The 20,330-nt window shown below is 41.8% G+C and overlaps 1 protein-coding gene across 1 annotated transcript in view; it reads left to right on the top strand.

Moving 5' to 3' along the window:
- CAPN6 (calpain 6) overlaps window positions 1-20,330 on the top strand; it is a 551,200-nt gene that overhangs the window by 317,217 nt on the left and 213,653 nt on the right. Inside the window, exons 4-5 of the mRNA XM_078688803.1 lie at window positions 552-760; window positions 18,697-18,889. Of these exons, the coding sequence (XP_078544929.1) occupies window positions 552-760; window positions 18,697-18,889 (402 nt within the window). The remainder of the gene's footprint in view (window positions 1-551; window positions 761-18,696; window positions 18,890-20,330) is intronic.

Raw genomic sequence — 20,330 nt, 5'->3', positions numbered from 1 at the left:
AGCAAATGAAAAATGAAACGATGCTAGAGCATCTTTTGATTTTTCTTTTGCTGGATCCGAGCCAGGCAGTGGGGCGACGCTTCTCTGCCGTTGCAAAGACAGAGAAGCCCCTGGAATCTGCTGTTTTTTTACTTGTAAGGCCTTAACTGACAACACAAATGTTATGCCCCTTCCAAATAAGGGAAGTGGCTTTATTTGAGTTGTGTGTATCGATCAGATTTGGCAATTTGGTGCCAGCCTTATGAGGTGAGGGCTAACATTGTAATAGACTCTAAGTAATGGAGATTCGCAGTGAGTATTCATTTGTACAATTGCACGTGTATATATTTATTAGTTAATGAATTTTATACATTGCACATGCACAATGTTTTCTAGGCACTAGATGCTAATGTGATGAAAGAAGTCTGTCATAAATGCTATAACATTTAACTAAAGAGATGTGATTTTCACAAATGCGTTACCTTTATTCATATGCCTATTATATATTACCTGAACCAAGCACAATATGTTTTTGTTCATGTTTCATTAGTTGTTATGCCATCTCTCTTTAGGTGATCCCAGATTGGAAACAACAAGAATGGGATCCAAGAAGACCCAACAAATACAAGGGGATCTTTCATTTCCGGTTTTGGTCTTTGGGAGACTGGATCGATGTTGTTATTGATGACAGACTGCCAACAATGAACGGCGAACTGATCTACTGTCATTCCAACGTGCCCAATGAGTTTTGGAGTGCATTGCTTGAGAAGGCGTACGCAAAGTAAGAGCTCACGCCTCTGTTGTAAGAGTCATTGTTTATCACACTTAGGCATGGGCACCATACCTAACTGACTGGCTGGACCGAACATTGGGCGCTTCCCCGTGAGGCTGAAAGTGTGGTGGCTGGTTTTGCAACGGTGGAGGCCGGTTTTGTTAGTTGAGGCCGGTTTTGGAGCGGTGCTGCAATATGAGCCCCCAGTAACAAAAGCAGCAGGCAAGCAGTTCCAGCCTCCAGGGGGCAGGCAGTTCATCCTCAAGGGCTGGTCTGAGAATATTGCCAGGGCTGCTTTGGGTTCCCAGCCCTGATGGGCACCAATGCTGGGTATATAGCTGCCCAGGTACAGTTCTGATGGTCTTCATGCTGGTTCTACGAGCCACGTATCAATGCATTGTCCTCGTTTTACGGTGTTTGCACTTAGAAATTGAAAAGAACGGAAGATGCTCCGAGTTTCTTTTAATTTCAAGGGCCACATCAATATTACGGCTACCAAGGATTCCTCTACAAGTGAAATAATAATAGTAATTGTAATATAATAATTCTACTACTAATAATAATAATAATAATAGTTCTTTTGCTGTACATGGCATTTTTGCATACACATTTATCATCACCCCTTGAAAATGAATGCATAGGAAGATAAAAGGCTGAGTCTTTCTTTTTTTTTTAAGTTCAAGTTTATTGAAACCAAACATAATAAAAAATATGAGAAGCAAAGCAGCAGAACAGATGAGATGATAATAAAACAAGGTAACAATAATATAAAAGGTGCTTTTTTTTTTTAAATGTTACAAAAATGTATTCTTAAATTATGGAAATGAAAATAAATAGAAAACTTAGGAATAATATTCCATTTTGAAAATTTCTTTCTCATGTTGCATCCTATGTGAATTGATGTGATTTAGTCCATAAATTGTAAAATCAATAGGTCAGTCAAGAGGTTTTCTATTTTCAGTGTTTGGTATTTTACTTCCCCCTCTAGACCTCAAATTAATCCTTGGGAGTACCCTTGCTCATATTTCATAACATGTGGAGGAGGTCAGCATTCTGACAAGGACAGGACCAACATTTGGGAGAAAGGTCAGGGGAAAACGAGGCCAATTTTGTCGGGGTAAACAATAAACGTTGGTAAAGGAAATAAAGAGTTTGGGTAGTATTGGCAGCTCTTGACGTTTTATGGATTTTTAACCATAATTTGTCCCACAAGGAGACCGGCCAGGATACTGACAGATCCCGTTCCCAAGCCAATTCAGTTTTCGATTTGAGACGTTCAGAGGGGGATATAAGACATCTGTAAATGCGAGAAGCCGAAGGAGAGGTATGCAAGAGTGGAAAGAGTGTGAAGCAGGACGAAGGTAAGTCAGAAGATGCGGGAAGAGATTGAAGATATTGAAGAAGAGAAGGAAGATGAAGATCCTATTGTTTCCGAAAAGAAGTGGGAAGAAGAAATTGAGATTGAAGATCCTGAAAGGATAAAGGAACGTTATCGGACAGAAGTTGAGAGATCCACAATAAACCCTTGGATCTCCATGACTTCCAGAAGAAAGAACGATTTCTGATACCGAGTGCTTTATTGTGCCAAATAGGTTGCTGAGATAAAGATAGGAGAGAAGGATAAGAGGAGGGTAAAAGTGGAGATAAAAGATGGTAAGAATGGGCAATAACAGGGGAGTGTAGGAAAGAGGTATTAGCAGAAAAAGTAAGAGCTTCAGGAAAAGCGAATGGCGAGATAAGAGATTTTTCCAAGGACAACCAGACTGGAGGATAAGTGGGAGTATCCGAAGAAAGCCAACGAGAAGCCTGTTTAAGGATAAAAGAGGAGTGATAGGACCTAAAGTCTGGGAACTTAAGACCACCAATCGTCTTATCCCTTTTTAGAGAGGACAAAGCGATGCGTGGAGGTTTGTTCTTCCAGAGAAATTTCTGTAGGAGAGAATCTAGTCGTTTAAAATAATAATTAGGTATGCGGACAGGTATCATAGAGAGTGAATAAAGGATGACAGGGGCAAGCATCATTTTAATCGAGTCTAATCTTCCCCACCATGAAAGAAAAAGGGGATGCCATCTAGTGACAGAATCAGTACGTTTTTTAGTGATATATTCAAAATTAGCTTTCAAAGTGTTGGGAATAGTAGGGGAAAACCATAACCCTAAATATTTGATTTTGATAGGCTGCCAGGAAAAACCAGTTTGATGAAAAAAGTGTGGAAGACATAGGAGATTGAGAGGTAAAACTTCGCATTTGTCACGATTGAGGCGATAGCCAGAGACCGCGGATAAGGCGTCAACCTGACGAAGAAAGGCAGGTAAAGAGGACTCCGGGTTAGAGCAGTATAAAAGAATATAGTCTGCATAAACAGACAATTTGATTTGATTGGGACCTGGATTATAGCCGGTGATTTGGGCATCCTGCCGTATTTTTGTTAGAAATGGCTCCAGAGCAACAATAAACAATAAGGGGGAAAGGGGGCAACCTTGTCGAACACCTTTAGAGAGGGAAAAGTAATCAGAGACTTTCCCGTTAGCGAAAATGGAAGCTCTAGGGCCTGAATATGAAAGGGAGATTAGGGAAATCAATTTAGGGGGGAAGCCAATCCAAGTGAGGGCATGGAACATAAAATCCTAGCTGATCCTGTCAAAGGCCTTTTCGACGTCTAAGGTAATGGCTGCGAGCAGATACTGTAACGAAGAGGCCTTACTAAGTACATTAAAGAAAACTCTAGAGTTGTCAGAAGCTAAACGACCTTTGACGAAACCGGATTGTTCAGGGCCAATGAGTTCAGGAAGGATGGGATCAATACGCAAGGCAATTAATTTGGCAAAGATCTTATAATCCGTATTTACAAGGGAAATGGGGCGATAATTCTTACAAAAAGAGGGGTCTTTGTTATCTTTTGGGATATGACAAATAATGGCTTCTTGAAAAGTACCAAGGGAAGAACCATTCGCAATAAAAGAATTGAATAGAAGGAGCATGTGAGGAAGAAGAAGTTTGGAAAAATGAGCATAGAATTCGATAGAAAAACCATCGGGACCAGGTGCTTTGCCACGTCTTAAGACAGAGACTGCATGGGAAAGTTCCGTCAGGGTGATATCGGTTTCAAGAGGAGTAAAACCAATGTGGGAAGAAGGAGGAGAGGCAAGTGAATGAAAGTAGGAGGATAAGTCAGAGGGAAGGGGTTGGGACTCAGGCATGTAGAGTTGTTTATAAAAGGCGATGAACTCCTGCAAAATAGCTTCATCTTTAAAATGGGAGGTGCCATTAGAGTCTGTGATAGAAGCAATGCGGGTGCGTTCTTGTAGAGTTTTCAGATAAGAGGCTGAGAGCTTTCCTATTTTATTTTGACCTCCGTAATAGCGAGCGCTACTTTTCAAAAGATAGGAAGCCGCAGCATCAGTGGACATTTAATTGAAAGCGATTTTAGCAGTGATAAGTTCCTTTAAAGAAGGATCTGCAGGGGAGCGGTAATAGGAGTATTCTAACTGTTTAATTTTAGAAAGGTGTTGGGAAGATTGTAGCTCAAAGCTCTTTTTTTGTGAGAGACATAATTCATTATAAATCCTCTGGCGGTCGCTTTGAAGGAATCCCAAATGATAGATGGAGAGGAGTCAGAAGTAGTGTTGGTATTGAAAAAATCCTCAATAAAGGAACTGAATTGGCCTGAAAACTTAGGGTCCACAAGGAGAGAGTTGTTGAAACGCCATCTGCCTGAGGAAGGGGAGAAGGGGATGAGGTCAAGGTCAACACTGACTGGGGCATGATCGGATATGAGGATAGAACCTATGTCTGAGGAAAGGGTACATTGGGAAAGGGATTTACTATGAAAAAGATAGTCAATGTGAGATTGAGATTTGTGGGGAGGGGAGAAGAAACTAAATTCTTGGAGGTCAGGGTGGCATAGTCTCCAGACATCAGTAAGAGATTTGCGTCGAATAGCAGTGGTGAATTGAGTATGCATTCTAGACTGGACAAATTTAACAGGGGAATGTCTATCAAGGATAGGGTCAAGGACTTGATTGCAATCGCCACCAAAAATAATATACTCGTCATCAAGAGAAATCAATTTGTCAGAAATAAGTGGCCAAAAGGTATTATCAACTGAGACTGGGTCGTAAATATTAAAAATAACCAGGGGTATATTGTCAATCAGCAATTTGGTAATCACCCAATGACCATTAGAATCAATGTCCTGATGAGTAACAGAAACAGTAAACTTTTTGTGAACTAAAATAACAACCCCATTCTTCTTACCCAGGGCTGGGGAAGAAAAAACATTTCCGACCCAAAGTCTTTTTAGTTTAGAGGATTCAGTGTCCGAAAGATGGGTCTCTTGCAGCATGGCAATGTCTGTTTTCAATCGAGCCAAATGGGATAAAACACGTTGCCTTTTAATAGGATTATTTAACCCTTTAACGTTCCATGAGGTAACTTTGAATGCAACAGATTAAGAGCAAGCATGTGAATATAAACAGCATACAATGCGATACAGAACTGTAAAATTATAAACTGATGGAAAGAAGAAAAGGTAGAACTAGAAACGTAGGAAAAAGAAGGAGATAACTGGAAAAGAAGAAAAACAGGTGAGGAGGAGGTAGAATTAAAAGAAGAAGAAAGGAAGAAGTACCATGCAATGAAAGGAAGAGTAGAGGTAAGAAGAGGAGAGGTAACCAGATAAAAAAAGAAATAGGAAAAGATAGAAGGAGAAGAAACTGGAGAGGGTAAAACGAGAACAGTACATATGAACAAGCAAAGGAAAACAAGAACCAAAAACATACCTACAGAGGGAGGATTCAAGGAGAAATGGGGAGGGAGGGAACCAGACGGGGTGAACAACGGAACCGGGAACGAGCAAAACGGAGGACCGGGAGGCATCACGTCATGAGAAGGGGAGAACTGTGGGAAGAAAAATAACAACATGAAAGGAGGCACTGAAAATACGGAAGAGGCACAAAAGGATAAAATTCAGTCAGCAAACCGACAAGGTAAACAACAATGAAACAGGGGGAACAAATAATCAGTAGCAATGGGTCACAAAGAAAATTAAACTAACTGTGTATCTGAAAGAGCGTGACCTAAAAGATAGAGGTACAACAGCAAAATCAAACCTAGGGTACTTTCTCAAAGAGAAAAAATGTTCCCATCAGATTTCCGACCTGTACCACCCTGCATCATTTGGGATCCTTTGCCAAGAAGGTAAGTGATTGTACCCTCGGAGGATTTGGCAAACCTCAGCCTAATTCTCGAGTTCGTCCTAATGCATGTGTGGTGTATCTCAATATCAATTGGTAATCTGACTAGCAGTGCTCAAAAGTGAAAATAATAAGTGGCTGGTGTGAAACCTTATAAAATCAGGTAGTGAAGAGGTAATACGTATTTTAATAGATACCTATTCATTCCCAAAGCTAAAAACAGTGCATAGTAGTGTAAACAAATAACTACTAGGATAGATGTTGGGTCGACATGTTTCTGCAGTTACAACGGGGCCCAGAGGTCTCCTACTGCTTCTTCAGGACCATGACTAATGCTACTGCTAGGTGAAAAATAAAGCAAGTGAAACAAAAATAATTTTTTTGTTGATATCACCTGACGTTCTCCTGGTTATGTGGTCCAATGTGCACCAAAGAGGAGCAGACAGAACAAACAAACATATACACAGAATGAAAAAGGATGTACACATAATTAGTAGTGTAACACTGTCACAATCTGCCATCAAGATATACTAATCATTTGTCAGGCAAGCATGTCAAATTCTTTTATTGTGACATTTAGTGATAATGTATCAGTTTGATTACATTCTCACTCACCTATATCGTAGGAGAAAGTTGCCCCACCTCACCTGGCCACAGTGCAGTTAAAACGGAGCACCGCTCTGATGGGGAGAAAGAAAAGGTATTGAAGGAAGGATTAACAGCATTGCAACAACATTATCGGTCAAACTGTTCAAAACTCGAATGATTTCGTCTTTATCTATTGCTTGACCCGCCATGGGTGTTTTTCAATGATGTGTCAAAAGTCATTATCATTTTTACATAGCGCAGTGGCCCCCGGTCACTGCTTCCTGTGAGCTTGATTTAAAAATGAAGGAGCCTTTTTACTATTACTGTCCCTGTATTTTAAGGATAAATGAGAATAAATAGAATATGAGCCGTGGCTGTCAATTGCTCAAAGCAGGCAACAAGACTTACGAATCATTTCATCGAAGCAAAGCACTCGCCCACTGACTTACACTGGACAGTACTTGAACAGCCACTGATTCCGTCACATATAACAGATGTTAGTTCTTTCCTGTTCAGACGTGAGCAGAAATGGGTCTATAGACTACAGACTAATAAGATTGGACTGAAGGAATGTCATTATAACTTCTGCCACTGACAATTTGTCACTCCTATATAATCTCCATTTCAGTAAGTTTGGGGCTCCCTGTGGGTGTGTTATAGGTTCTCATACTGAGACTCTTATTTAAAGAAATTAACATCTAGGAACTTCACACCTTTCTATATGAAGTTATAACTATGAGCATGCCTTGGCCTACTTCGGACCGTGCCATAATGTACCATGTGATCGGACTATCGTGCCATGATCTAAGCGGAACTATTTCACCGAACCGCATTTGTAGCATGTACGATTTATCGTTTCCATGGCACGTCACATGTAGTACTCAATTAACACCTTCAATGCTAAGGCAATTCCCGCTGGGTGCTGAGCATCCTGGAAACCCATTGTTCATGACAAGGTCAGCTCGTCATAAGCACAGCTCCAGTAAACTGCATGACGAGCTGGCCTTGTCATTAGCATGTAAAGAATAGGTGGATTCATATTACACAACTAAAAGACACTTGAGGACTTCGACGTTAGAAGACTTTCAGTCCCAATTGCATGTTAAAAAAGAATCCTTATTCGATGTACTCAACAATATGGCAGCTCCGTTTAAATTTCATAAAACGATGAGTGCCTCTATTTACAGCGTATATTTATACTTATATGCATAGTGTGATCGTCTCTTTTCATTTCAGTACCATAAGCTGGGTGGATTAATTGCGCCTAACCGGGCTTCATTAAGTCCCAAAACTACAATTCCCATGGTTCGAGGGCGCTTACGTATGACGTCATACGACACACAGAGTCCGGAAGGAAGAAGAAATTGCGTAATATAATGGCCGCCACTGTTCCGTTCGGTACCTCCCCACAGACAGCACAGAAGGACGTCCGGGGTACCGACGGACAGGTAAGCGTTGGCCGGTATATCAGTTTTCAACAAAACGCTTCATGTTATCTTGACTGGAATGTCTAAATTACGCTCTTCATGATAACGGTAAGATTATACAAAAACTGTACTCGCAAGGAGGCAAGCTTAGTGGACTATTTCGTCCGATTCTGCCCTTGTTATATCCAGCCATTGTTCGAGTTGAACACAGACAGGGCTTCAAAGTGACATGGAAAGTATGAGAAATTGACAGCCATGGCTCATATTCCATTTATTCTCATTTATCCTTAAAATACAGGGACAGTAATAGTAAAAAGGCTCCTTCATTTTTAAATCAAGCTCACAGGAAGCAGTGACCGGGGGCCACTGCGTGATGTAAAAATGATTATGACTTTTGACACACCATTGAAAAACACCCATGGCGGGTCAAGCAATCGATAAAGACGAAATCATTCGAGTTTTGAGCAGTTTGACTGATAATGTTGTTGCAATGCTGTTAATCCTTCCTTCAATACCTTTTTTTCTCCCCATCAGAGCGGTGCTCCGTTTTACCTGCGCTGTGGCTAGGTGAGGTGGGGCAACTTTCTCCTACGATATAGGTGAGTGAGAATGTAATCAAACTGATACATTATCACTAAATGTCACGATAAAAGAATTTGACATGCTTGCCGGACAAATGATTAGTATATCTTGATGGCAGATTGTGACAGTGTTACACTACTAATTATGTGTACATCCTTTTTCTTTCTGTGTATCTGTTTGTTTGTTCTGTCTGCTCCTCTTTGGTGCACATTGGACCACATAACCAGGAGAACGTCAGGTGATATCAACAAAAAAATTATTTTTGTTTCACTTGCTTTATTTTTCACCTAGCAGTAGCATTAGTCATGGTCCTGAAGAAGCAGTAGGAGACCTCTGGGCCCGTTGTAACTGCAGAAACATGTCGACCCAACATCTATCCTAGTAGTTATTTGTTTACACTACTATGCACTGTTTTTAGCTTTGGGAATGAATAGGTACCTATTAAAATACTTATTACCTCTTCACTACCCGATTTTATAAGGTTTCACACCAGCCACTTATTATTTTCACTTTTGAGCACTGCTAGTCAGATTACCATTTGATATTGAGATACACCACACAAGCATTAGGACGAACTCGAGAGATTAGGCTGAGGTTTGCCAAATCCTCCGAGGGTACAATCACTTACCTTCTTGGCAAAGGATCCCAAATGATGCAGGGTGGTACAGGTCGGAAATCTGATGGGAAAATGTTTTCTCCTTGAGAAAGTACCCTAGGTTTGATTTCGCTGTTGTACCTCTATCTTTTAGGTCACGCTCTTTCAGATACACTGTTAGTTTAATTTTCTTTGTGACCCATTGCTACTTGTTGTTGGTAGATATATAGGTATAGGGGTAGTAGCAATGCCTGGTCGGTAAACGTCCCCTAGGACCCCCCCTCCTCCCACTTGTGTATTTAGGAACAAATAATCAGACAGCAGTTGAGGACGAAAAATCCATAGCATCTGAATGGTGAGCGTTGATGAAACTCTGAAGACGGAGAGGATCTTCGTAGGTCGTCGTCCTGTTGTTATAGGTGACTCTGAAGAGGCAAGGATGAAAGAGTCCGTAGCGAGTGCCCATAGCGCAAAGAGCAGGTCTCATGTTGAGGAAGGCCTTCCTTCTGTTCGCAGTAGCCTTGGCGTAATCCTGGGCAAAAAATAAGGTGGATCCAGACCAAGTAATACGCTGAGATGACTTGGCTGCAGAGAGAACTTTTAATAAGTCTGTATATTCCAAAAAATAAAGGATCACCCCTCTTGGCTTCTATGAGGAGGAGGCAGTAGAGGAAGGACGGCCCAATCTGTGCGCTCTTTGAATGTTGAGTGGTGCCCTCTGGCATATGAAGGACTTTGGGGATGAAAGATTTGAAGAAAGTAAGAGGGTCAAACCCCTCCTGTCCTTCATCAAGACCATAAATACGGAGGTTATTGCGCCTGTTGCGATTTTCAAGCTCCTCGACTTGTCGCTGTAGAGTAGAAACTTGAGATTGGAGAGGAGAGAGCTTCGCACAGGTATCCGTAAGGGAAGAAATAGAGTGTTCCACCGCAGTTACTCTGTTGTCGATTTGTGACCAGTTGTCGGTGGGAACTTGGAGTTTTGCGTTCGTTTCTTCCATAAAAGGTCGCAGTGCCCTAATCTCTTCCAATAAAATCTCCATAGAGACAGAGGAGGCAGGTTTAGGGGGAGAAGGAGGATTGTGCTTAAGGCGTTTAGTGAGAGATTTCCCTAAAGCCGCGTTGCAGAATCCGCCGCCGCCATATTGTCTGTCTGAGGAGGAGATATCAAGTCTTGTAAATGGGAGAATTCGGTAAATAGCTTCGAATTCTTGATGAAGATATGCTTTGGAGAAGCTTTCGAAGAGAGAGTGCCCTTCAGTCTGCCCATAAGAAAAAGTGGTAAAAGCGCGGCAAAAAATTATGCAGAAATTGTAAGAAGTAAAAAATCACAAAATGGCCACCGTATCAAAGTCAGTTAGAAAAAAGGGGCATCAAAGATAAAATTTGAGACATGGAGAGAGGCGAAAGCGTAGCTAAAAGGAGGAAATGAGCCAGGAGGGACGATATCAACTTTAGAGAAAAAGCCACAGTCTTTCCAGGAAAACAGAAAAGATCGGCATCGCAGCGCGAATAGAAAAACAAAATGGCGGTCGCAAGGCAGTGACGAAGCAAGAACTCACATCGTCAATAAAGGTATTAATTTGCTGCCAAGAAGAGCCGCAAAGGTCCAAGAAGGAGGAGTAGATGTTCCGACGTCCTCACATCCGAAAAGTAGCGCTGAGGGAGCACGAGAAGTTGACAGCCTGCAAAGGTCTCCGAAGAGCTTCACCCGGGCGCCGCCATTCCCGTCGGGCGCCAAGCCACGCCCCAGGCTGAGTCTTTCTAACCGGGATTCAAACCTACAACCTCTAGATAACACACAATCTCATCATTGAGCTCTACATTCATGAAGCTACCATGTAAGCTTGAAAACAGAGGCACCCACTATCAGAAAGCTGCAATGCATGTATGTAAATATTATTGGCAGTAATTGTGCCATTGTCCTCCTTTGTTAGTTACAAGCGATGTCCTATGCTCAGAAAAGTGAACTGAGGGTTTCTGGGAGAGCACATCTATATCCTGGGTTCATTGTATAATCAGAGGTATGGTCTTACTACTGTAAAAGTGATTTCTGAATAATAAATAATGTTTGTATAGTGGCATTCATGTTTTGCATTAAAAACGAATTCACTGCACTTTACAGGACCATGTTTTTCTAACTTTGGCCAAACAAGGCCTAAACTAGCGCTGGCTCCATCTTGAATTTAACGTGACCGCACTTTCATTTCGCACTCACACCACATGCAGAAAAAAGCATAGAAATCAAATGCTTTTTTATGATGTGTTGTACTTGGGGGACTCTATAGGAAGCTCCCATCAAAGTGTAACTGTTCATGGTTCTCCCTGCCAGAACCTCTGTGGGTCTATTCATTTCGTAAGTCTGTCATTGTTCTGAGTGTAACTAGATTTGTACTGTCACATCAGATTACACTGGGTCAAAAGGAGAGGGATTATTATTCATTAGGAGATGGAGTTTAGAATGGTGTTCAATAATGTTGCGTTATATTCTGTGTTGTGATTTGCTGAGCCTACAAAACAAAACAATGCTGACTGGTTGATGTTTACTGTGTCTTTCACTATCAAAGAGATCTCATTCTGGAGATGAGCCAGACTTGGGGAGCCAGTCTTGTTCGGCTAGGCTTGCTTTGCAAGAGGCAATCTCTCGATTCTTAGAGCGCAGACCCTTGTTAGTCTTACTCGTGCTTGAGGCTGAGAATGATTCTGATATTTTATCTGAGGTCTAACCTAAAATTAAACCTCCAGCTGCATTTGACTGATCTTAATGCAAATGTCCCTGTAAATGAATTATTATGCATTTTGACTGATTTTGATTCTAACGTGTGCTTTGACTCAAGAAGGCTTAATTAACTGGTCATGATATTTGATATACTGACCATCAAATCCATTTAGGGGCACGTGACATTTCCTGATATGCTCTTGAGGACAACACCAACCCCGATCCTGCGAAGATAGCATTGACACTACCCTACCACAAACATTAAATACATTAGCAAGCCATATCTTCCTAAATTGTGTAACAAAGGAGGATAGGCGGCTGACTAGCCTAAGTGAAAATTATTTCTATTGACCTTCAACCAGTCTCCCTCTTGACCCCTAGGCCAGTTCATATTTACTAGTATTACCTTGGAGCAGTGTGACTCCCCCAATCCTCCTGAAAAACTTCCATGGTGCCCTGCATCCAGAAGCTACATCTCGGGGGAGTAGAATACGAAGGTTTTAAAAACCTGCTTTGGAGGACCAATCCTTAGTTCACAAACATAAAGGAGAAGAAGGCCTAGACAGAGTAAAGGAGCACGCCTATGAGTGTGGTTAATGCTCAACCAATGCATTTGTCACTACTATGTCATGGTAAGGTCTGTGCATGTGGAACATCCAAATCTATTTAAAGCTTTATTATTTGATCTTCAATGTTACCACTTAGTGTCAACAGAATCCATAATGCTCGACTCCGGCCACTTACTAAAGTATGCACATTTTACCTTATTATGACTAGGAGCACCAACACCTTACAGGATTGGCCCGGTATAGAATTGATATCTGCTGTTTTGAAAGCAGCTCACTGGGTTGAGACTAGGCGTAAATGTTCTCTTGCACTTCAATGATCTTTTGCAAACCCCTGGCATTCCTTTTCATGTATAAATCCAATCTGTGTTTCGTGAATGTGCCTAAGCAGTACTTTGGTTTGGTAAACATGTATATATTCTTGGGAGACCAAAATCAGCATAACACGTTTAGGCTATTCCTAAGTTAATATTGAATTCCATGAGGAAATCTTCTTAATCTTTTCCAAGCTGCTTCTGAGCCCTAGGAGGAACAGTTGGGTGGGTATAATTGCAAGATATTATTCAACGATTCTTAATCATCGCCCCCCCTGCTCCAGAAATGATTCGTTGTAGGATAGTTTGGAGTACTCTTCCATCACCTCACCTGGGTCCTGGAGGGCTTGTGATTCAATTCACAGGAACATTACATTTGAAACTTATAATGTATTAACTTTTCTGCTCACAGTACCATTTTCTTGACTCTGACAAACAAGGGTGGAACAATGGTTTAAAATAGGCCGACAAATAGTAATCTGTAATTAAGATAATCCAACCAAGCATTGGTGCACTTTCTTGATGTATCATCAGACAAGTGTTTTGATACTTCTTAGTAACTCCTAACTCCACATAGCAGCCAGTCCTACACACCAGGCACTGATGTTGACGTAGGCCAGAGCAAAACCTGAGGCATCCTTCTCCCAGGGTGTGAAAGAATGATGTTCCTTCCTTTGGAAAAGAGTTCTCTAATCATGGGGCTTCCTTGAAGGTACAGTTTAGATCGCAAAGGTGTTTTATATATGTTAACGTGAGTAGCACTAGGGTACAAAATGGTCTCTTTATGCCAATAACCTATTTATTTTTGGTGTCAATACAATTCTTGTAATAGAAAGACAAATGCTTAAAAATAACATTAGTCACATTCAGCAGTAAATGCTTTCTCAGGTTATTGATATTCTTAGTAGTTAGAGGAGGAAGGAGATAATTCCAATGTATGTATGGAGCACCATTATGGATATAGCGCACTATTCCACTCTGCACACTTAAGTCTATGCACCAGGAACTGACTGGGACAGTGCATTGTAATATAGCAAATGGACTGCTCACAGCCTAGGTGCAAACCCGTGCCTGCCCCGGAAGCACTACATTATTGATAGACGGACCCGCTGATGGAAACTCCTGGTTCATTTGTCACCTTTCACGGAACACCAAATTGACTTTTAAAGGAGGGTCAGAGGTCCCCTGCTGGCAGGTATGAGTGACTGCATCTGCCTGCAGGAGATGCCTGTGGAAGCCTCGCACACTATTTCCTTCCTTCGAATAGGTACATTTAGGGGTGCATTGACTGTTTGCCACCTCTATGTGGTGTACAGTTTGCACACCTACTGACAGCTTCTTTTCCTCTGTACCTCTGCCTAATACGGGACAAGTGATGCAAAGAGAAAGGATTCTTTTTATACAGCCAGGCTACCATAACAAAATGAGGGACCGCCCCCTTGTGATTGCACTTAAGGCAGACCCCCAGGATATAGCGGCATGGATTAGCAAATTTAGCGGCACAAAAATAGAAATTTAGCGGCACAAATATGGAAATTTAGCTGCATTTTTGCGGCACTTTATTTTACTCATAATCATTCATTCTCACGAAGTCCTGGAGGGTCTGACATTAACTTCAGCCCTGGGAGGTGTTTTAGCCCACAGAGACCTCACTCAGCTCAAGTTCGTCCCCAGTTGTACTCAGTGTTGCTGCTCTCCCACCATTCTATATCCATGCCTTTCTTCATAGTGTTACCTATTCTACATTAATCAGTTCTTAGGGGCTTCATGATCTCACTCCTCCCTTAGAACGTGTCTTAATTTACAGAATGTGTATCTACAGCACACATGCCTCGAACAGATTATTTACCATGTAGGCATCTTTTCTTGGTATGTAGTGCTGTAGATTTACGTTCGCCTCCCTCGCCCCAAAAAGTCCTGTGTAGGTTGCAGTTTACATATTTTACATGACATTACTTGCATGGATATCACATTACTGATTCATAGTACAATTCCATTGTCACCTATCTGCTGAAAAACAATCTGGCAATGGAGTGTTTCTGGGGTGACAGTCATCTGAGGTAGAGGAACGACTTCTTGTCAGTGGCCAGGCAGAGATGAGCACCACGACGATCACAGGATGGAGACTGTTGAACCTGGTTAGGAAGGATGTTGCACCTGATGCAGTATCCAACTTAGCAACGCCTGTTGGTCGATTCTGATGGTAAAACGTCCCGGTGCACTCAACTGCGACAGACAGAAAAATTGCATTTCTACCGCAGTAAAATATGAGATCGGACCTTCCTATCTTCTCCTCAATCACTCATATGTAAAAGATCGAACGCTGGCCACCAGAATCACAGACATACTAAACACCGAATAGTTGTTGTCTAAGCTGGACCAACATGTGAGTGACACTGCCAACAAAGCCTGCGGCATAAGGGGGACAACCAATAATTATTCTAAGCAAGCTATTCTATGCGCACTTCCTGGACGTGAATTACTCTGAAAGTGAGCAATGGCATGAGGCGGAGGGGGGTGATTTATATTTAATGCTATACAAGACCTTGGCAGACAGACAAAGCTGTCTGTCACACCAAACCTAAATATAAGGTTATGACAGGGTAGGAAGCAAGAAGATGGCAGTTCTCTCTGGGTAGACGGCCGGTGCATCCAGGGCCCTAACATGGACGTCTGAAGCACCCGCGAAGCACAGGGGGCGTCTCTCTCAAGCTTTCCCCCGTTTGGGTGAAGCCCTTTATATATATATATCTGTGAGGTGGCTTGCCTAACCTCGCAATGCTGTCAGTTTGTCAGCGTCACCACACAGAGGGATCTCCTGCACCACGCACACTATTTGCCAGAGGACCGGTGACGTATTCTCTACTGTGGATATCAATACACCTTTCTCTCACTACAAAGTCACAGTGTTAACTGACATGCCATCTCTGATGTAGATTAGTAGTGTATTTTCGACTGACAGACTGACTGTGTTCGTTCGCCTCCAATGAGCAAGTGCTGACGTCGATAAGCACTGATGTCCAACACGTATTGACGTCGAGGTGAGAGATTAGGACAGCTTGGTGCGTAATTAGGCATACTGTGTGTTAAACCATAAAGCCTGAGAATTTATAGCCCTTCCTCCAGCCTGGGTCGGCAGCCGCTACCCTTCAATTTCGCGGGCACTTTTGTAAAAATCGCAGCATTTTTACAAAAGTGCCGATTTCGCGGGCACTTTTGTAAAAATCGCGGCATTTTTACAAAAGTGCCGATTTCGCGGCAAAATCGCGAAATTGCGAAATCCTGGAGGGTCTGTTAAGGTATTCAGACACAGCTGGTTCCGTCGTTTGAGCAGGAGTCAAAGCTCACTAAAGTCAGATTTGGGCACTGCATTCTTGCAGTGGCACTTGTATGGGACAGAGTTTTCTCCAACTGAATAAAGCTGAGACTGAAGTTATGCTTTTTTATAAAGCTAATCTGCTTTGGTCAGAAGACTGGTGGCCTCAGGAACTGGGAGCTCCACCCCATCCCAAAAATGCAGAGAAATCTGGGCTTCATAATGTATGATAAGCTTTCAATGGAAAGTCATGTCACAGCCGCATGCGGTCATTGTTTTGGCATACTTTGACTTCTCAGGAAGGTTTATGCATGGCTGCCTTTAGATTGTAGGAAGACATTGACTCAGGCACTGATAACCAGTCGCTTAGATTGTGAACATTCCTTGATTCTCTGAGGTCTCACCTTCACCTAGTTTAAAACTCTGCAGCCCATCCCATGTGCCATATACCTGTAAGTACTTAAATAATTCAGGTGCTTAACTCCTTGCATTGGGTTCTCGTCAGAAAAAGGTGCATTTTAAAAGCGTCTTTGCCTCTCTTATAAGGCCCTGTATGGGACGGGCATGTTATATCTCCGGTTCTGTTTTAGTTTTTACCATCCAGCTAGGGCTTTGAGGTCCTCTGACACTTTTTTGGCTGTTTCATGCAGAATCTGGGCTACTCTAAATGGTGAACCTTTCTTCTTCTTTCTTACTCCTTACTACTGGAACAAGTTACCTGTTCACATTCACTGCTGTTGAAACTTTTTGCTTTTTAAAAAGTGTATCAAAATATGGCTTGTTTTACCTTACCTCTTTGTGAGTGCCAGGATGAGTTCTGCCTCCTCTCAAGCTTTTCCCATTGGAAACTCTGTATGGAGTGAGCTGTATTTTGTGCTATGTTAAATACACATAACATATGCAAATTAGTGCATAACAAACATCTGTGGTCCCTTCAGCAATATCAAAGTATCATACATAGACCGCATTTTCCTTGTTTACGCTTGGTGCGTACAACGACTTGCGTTTGGGGGCGCGGGATAGTGGAATAGTTTAATTTTCTATTCCAACTCCAGTCCCCGTGGATAGTAGGGAAGGTGTTGGATAGAAAATTAAACTATTCCCTATCCAACAACGCCCTCCAGCGAAAGTCGTTGTAACAACTTTCGTTGTAATCCCCGCGTTGCAATGGTAGTGTGGGGTAATAGTTGCGTCGTAAAGAATGTTTCCCGTTACTAGCCTTTAACAAGTGAGGGACCCCATTCTCAACGTTAGTCGTACATGTCAGGTAGACAAACAGCCTCATACAAGTGCAGGACCACTTTCCTAATATTAAAAGATTAGGTTTGCACTTAGGCAGGCTGCAGCTTGAGGACCTCTGTGACTCAAAGGCAGTTAGTCCACCCTTGTGTCAAATGTTGCTGTTGTCCTTGTAAACACAGGGGCCAGGTATTACTGCGCGCCCACTGAATTACAAGAACGTCTGCTTTGAGGCATGAACTGCAAATGGTGGCAACCTTGTAGAGAAAGAGCTGTTCTTGTGGCCACAGTAAGAGATCTTACTAACTCTCATTACTGCACTATTACCACAGTTATTGTAAGGCTGAGGAAAGTAGGACTTTGTTGCCAGGCACCTTTGTGATGGCAGTGACTTTTCTTCTCAGTTTGGAAGTCTGTATCCCTGTGGTGAAGTGTGCTAGTTGTGTGGAAAGAAAGAGGTATGTGATCAATGCAACTTGCAGGGAGCAAAACTAGTGTTAGGAAGATAATGACTCTGGGAGTGCCACATAGAGTCTCAAATGTTTGCAGAAGAAGTCCACTACAATCGGCATAACACTCATAGCATAATATTGTCTGCGGTGTCTACTTCTGTCATGTGCTACTACCCACTGGATGAAAAACATGCGTTCCTTTCTTGTAAAGGTTTGTATTTGAAGAGGGAGCCAAAAATCAGATGAATTCAATCCTTCGTGGCAATTTTCATCAGACTGATTTCAACCAAGGACATCCTTGTACCCTATTTTTTACCCGACAATCCTTCTGCCACGTTATGCAATTCTCTGACAGAGGACAATTTCTAACTTGGTATGGTGCTTCTATATTAGGCTGATGTAAAGGCTGGTCTGCCACTTCAGATAAGCATATCCACTACCACCATCCTCCCCATCCAGATGGGCATTCTTATCGGTGAACAGTATTGTTACTGCTGGGCGGGTTAATTTCTGAAACAGGATCTCTGATCCCTGACTTCAGTGCAAAAGTTCCACGCCCCCCTGTTTTCATGGTGTCACCCTTTCTTCCACTTTTGTCTTAGGAAAGTAATTTTGTATAATGTACATACATTTTACTAATCACTTTTCAAACCATTGGCATAGGCAAACTTCAGAATTGTCACCTTCTGTGCCAAAAAACAACTTATGTCCATTAGAAACACAAAGTTAGAACTGTTGAGTTTGTCAATTCTTGATTGAGCATCAGAGTTCTGAGAAGACACATCGTTTAAATGCCTCACTTCTAATTATGTGAATGGATCATACAACATTTACCTTGTTTACAACTTTAAAAATTGCAAATTATTTGATTTCACTGGATTGCATAGTAATGTGTTGAGAGAAACAGTAGCTATACCCAAAATAAGCCTCTACCCTTTCTGATGGCCATAGGTTTGCTGGCTCCTATGAAGCTCTGGATGGAGGCAACACTGCCGACGCGATTGTGGATTTCACTGGTGCTGTGACAGAACCACTAGACCTGCTCAAAGGCAAATACAGGGAACACATCACTCAAAGGACAACGCTCTTTGAGGATCTGCTGAAAGTGCACAAAAGAGGAGGCTTAATCAGCTGCTCAATCGTGGTAAGGAGTCTCAACACATTCATCAAATTTGCTGAGCGTAATTTATTTCATATTTGTCCTTGACCGCATGCGCGCTAGCGGTTTTCCCGCTGTGCGCTGCGTTTTTTTAAAATCCGCGTTACATGACGAGCTCAGCTCGTCATCAGCGTACGATAGGCGTACCTCATGACGAGCTGAGCTCGTCATCAGCGTCGAAGGGGTTAATCTAAAAAACTGGGTGGATTGATGGATGGCGTTCAAAATAAGTCAAGGCGGGGAACCTGATTCAAATAAAGGACAAAAACCTCTGCACTCATTGGCGCACGCCTACGACTTGTGCAGATTCATGCTGTTCCTGCAGTTCACTGAGCTCCCAGGCATATGGGAAGGAAAGTATAAGAGGAATCTCCCACTTGCTGAATAGTAGTAAACTCAATAAGCTTAGCTTGAGTTGTTATCGGTATTCAAACTTTCTCAGACATCAGAGGTTTACATTGCTTCAAATTGACATTTCTTCATATAGATGTTCTTCCCTTTGAGCCCAAATTATAGATGGCTGGTGTTTGTGTCCTGTTATGGACATTTTTAAAGCCCAAAAACATAAAATGTACTGTAAAAATATTATTTCTCTAACTATGCTTTAGAAAGGTATTTAATACAATGCAGTTAGCAACAGAAAATGGATATTAATTACTAAAGCAGTCCCGCGTGCTTTGCTAATTAGGATAGCGTTATATTGATTAATATTAACACATTGTTCGCAGTTCTTAGGGATGGCGGATTTCAGGAAGAGGTGGTATTTATTTTTTGCTGAATCTCATTCCAGAACATTTTCACTTTTTACCCCGATAAGTTAGTTTTTTGCCTGGAGTGATTTTGCTCCTGGTATTTTCCAAAATTGTATTAATGACCTTCCTTTAACATCTAGACAAACTATGCAGTAAAATAATGATTAACTCTATAACTTATTATATTAGAAAAATATACAAAGACTGGAGAGAAGATGTAAAGTTAAACATTAGCCGCCTATGTCACATACAATCCATCTTGTACATATAAATATTGTATTTGACTTATCTTGGAAACCTTGACCTTTTCAGCATACATATATTTCGTTTAAAGAATACGTGAAGCCTGTGCCCTTGTTTTTGTTCCCAATGCGCTAAAAGTAATTTATTTATGGAACAGAAATATTTGTGGGGAATGAGAGTGTTGCAAAGTGAACCTTATGTGTTTTCTTACTTTTCCTATCTTAATCTTAGTATATATGTAAAAGGCCCCAGATGTATCCACATGGTGTAGTTTGTGGATGTGAGGCCTGGTTCGTGTTCTGTTTTCTCATTAGTTCTAGCTTGATGACTGTTTCCTCCACAGGCATGTGTGTCTAACTCCCGTGTGACTCTGTGATAACACCTGGGCGGTGTCATGTGGGCTGGACTGAGGCCCACATGCATCAAGCATT

This window comes from Lissotriton helveticus, chromosome 4_1, assembly GCF_964261635.1.
Source record: "Lissotriton helveticus chromosome 4_1, aLisHel1.1, whole genome shotgun sequence".
Classification (NCBI taxonomy): domain Eukaryota; kingdom Metazoa; phylum Chordata; class Amphibia; order Caudata; family Salamandridae; genus Lissotriton; species Lissotriton helveticus.
The sequence above is the reverse complement of the archived record's forward strand: the minus strand, read 5'-3'. Positions and strand labels throughout refer to the sequence as shown.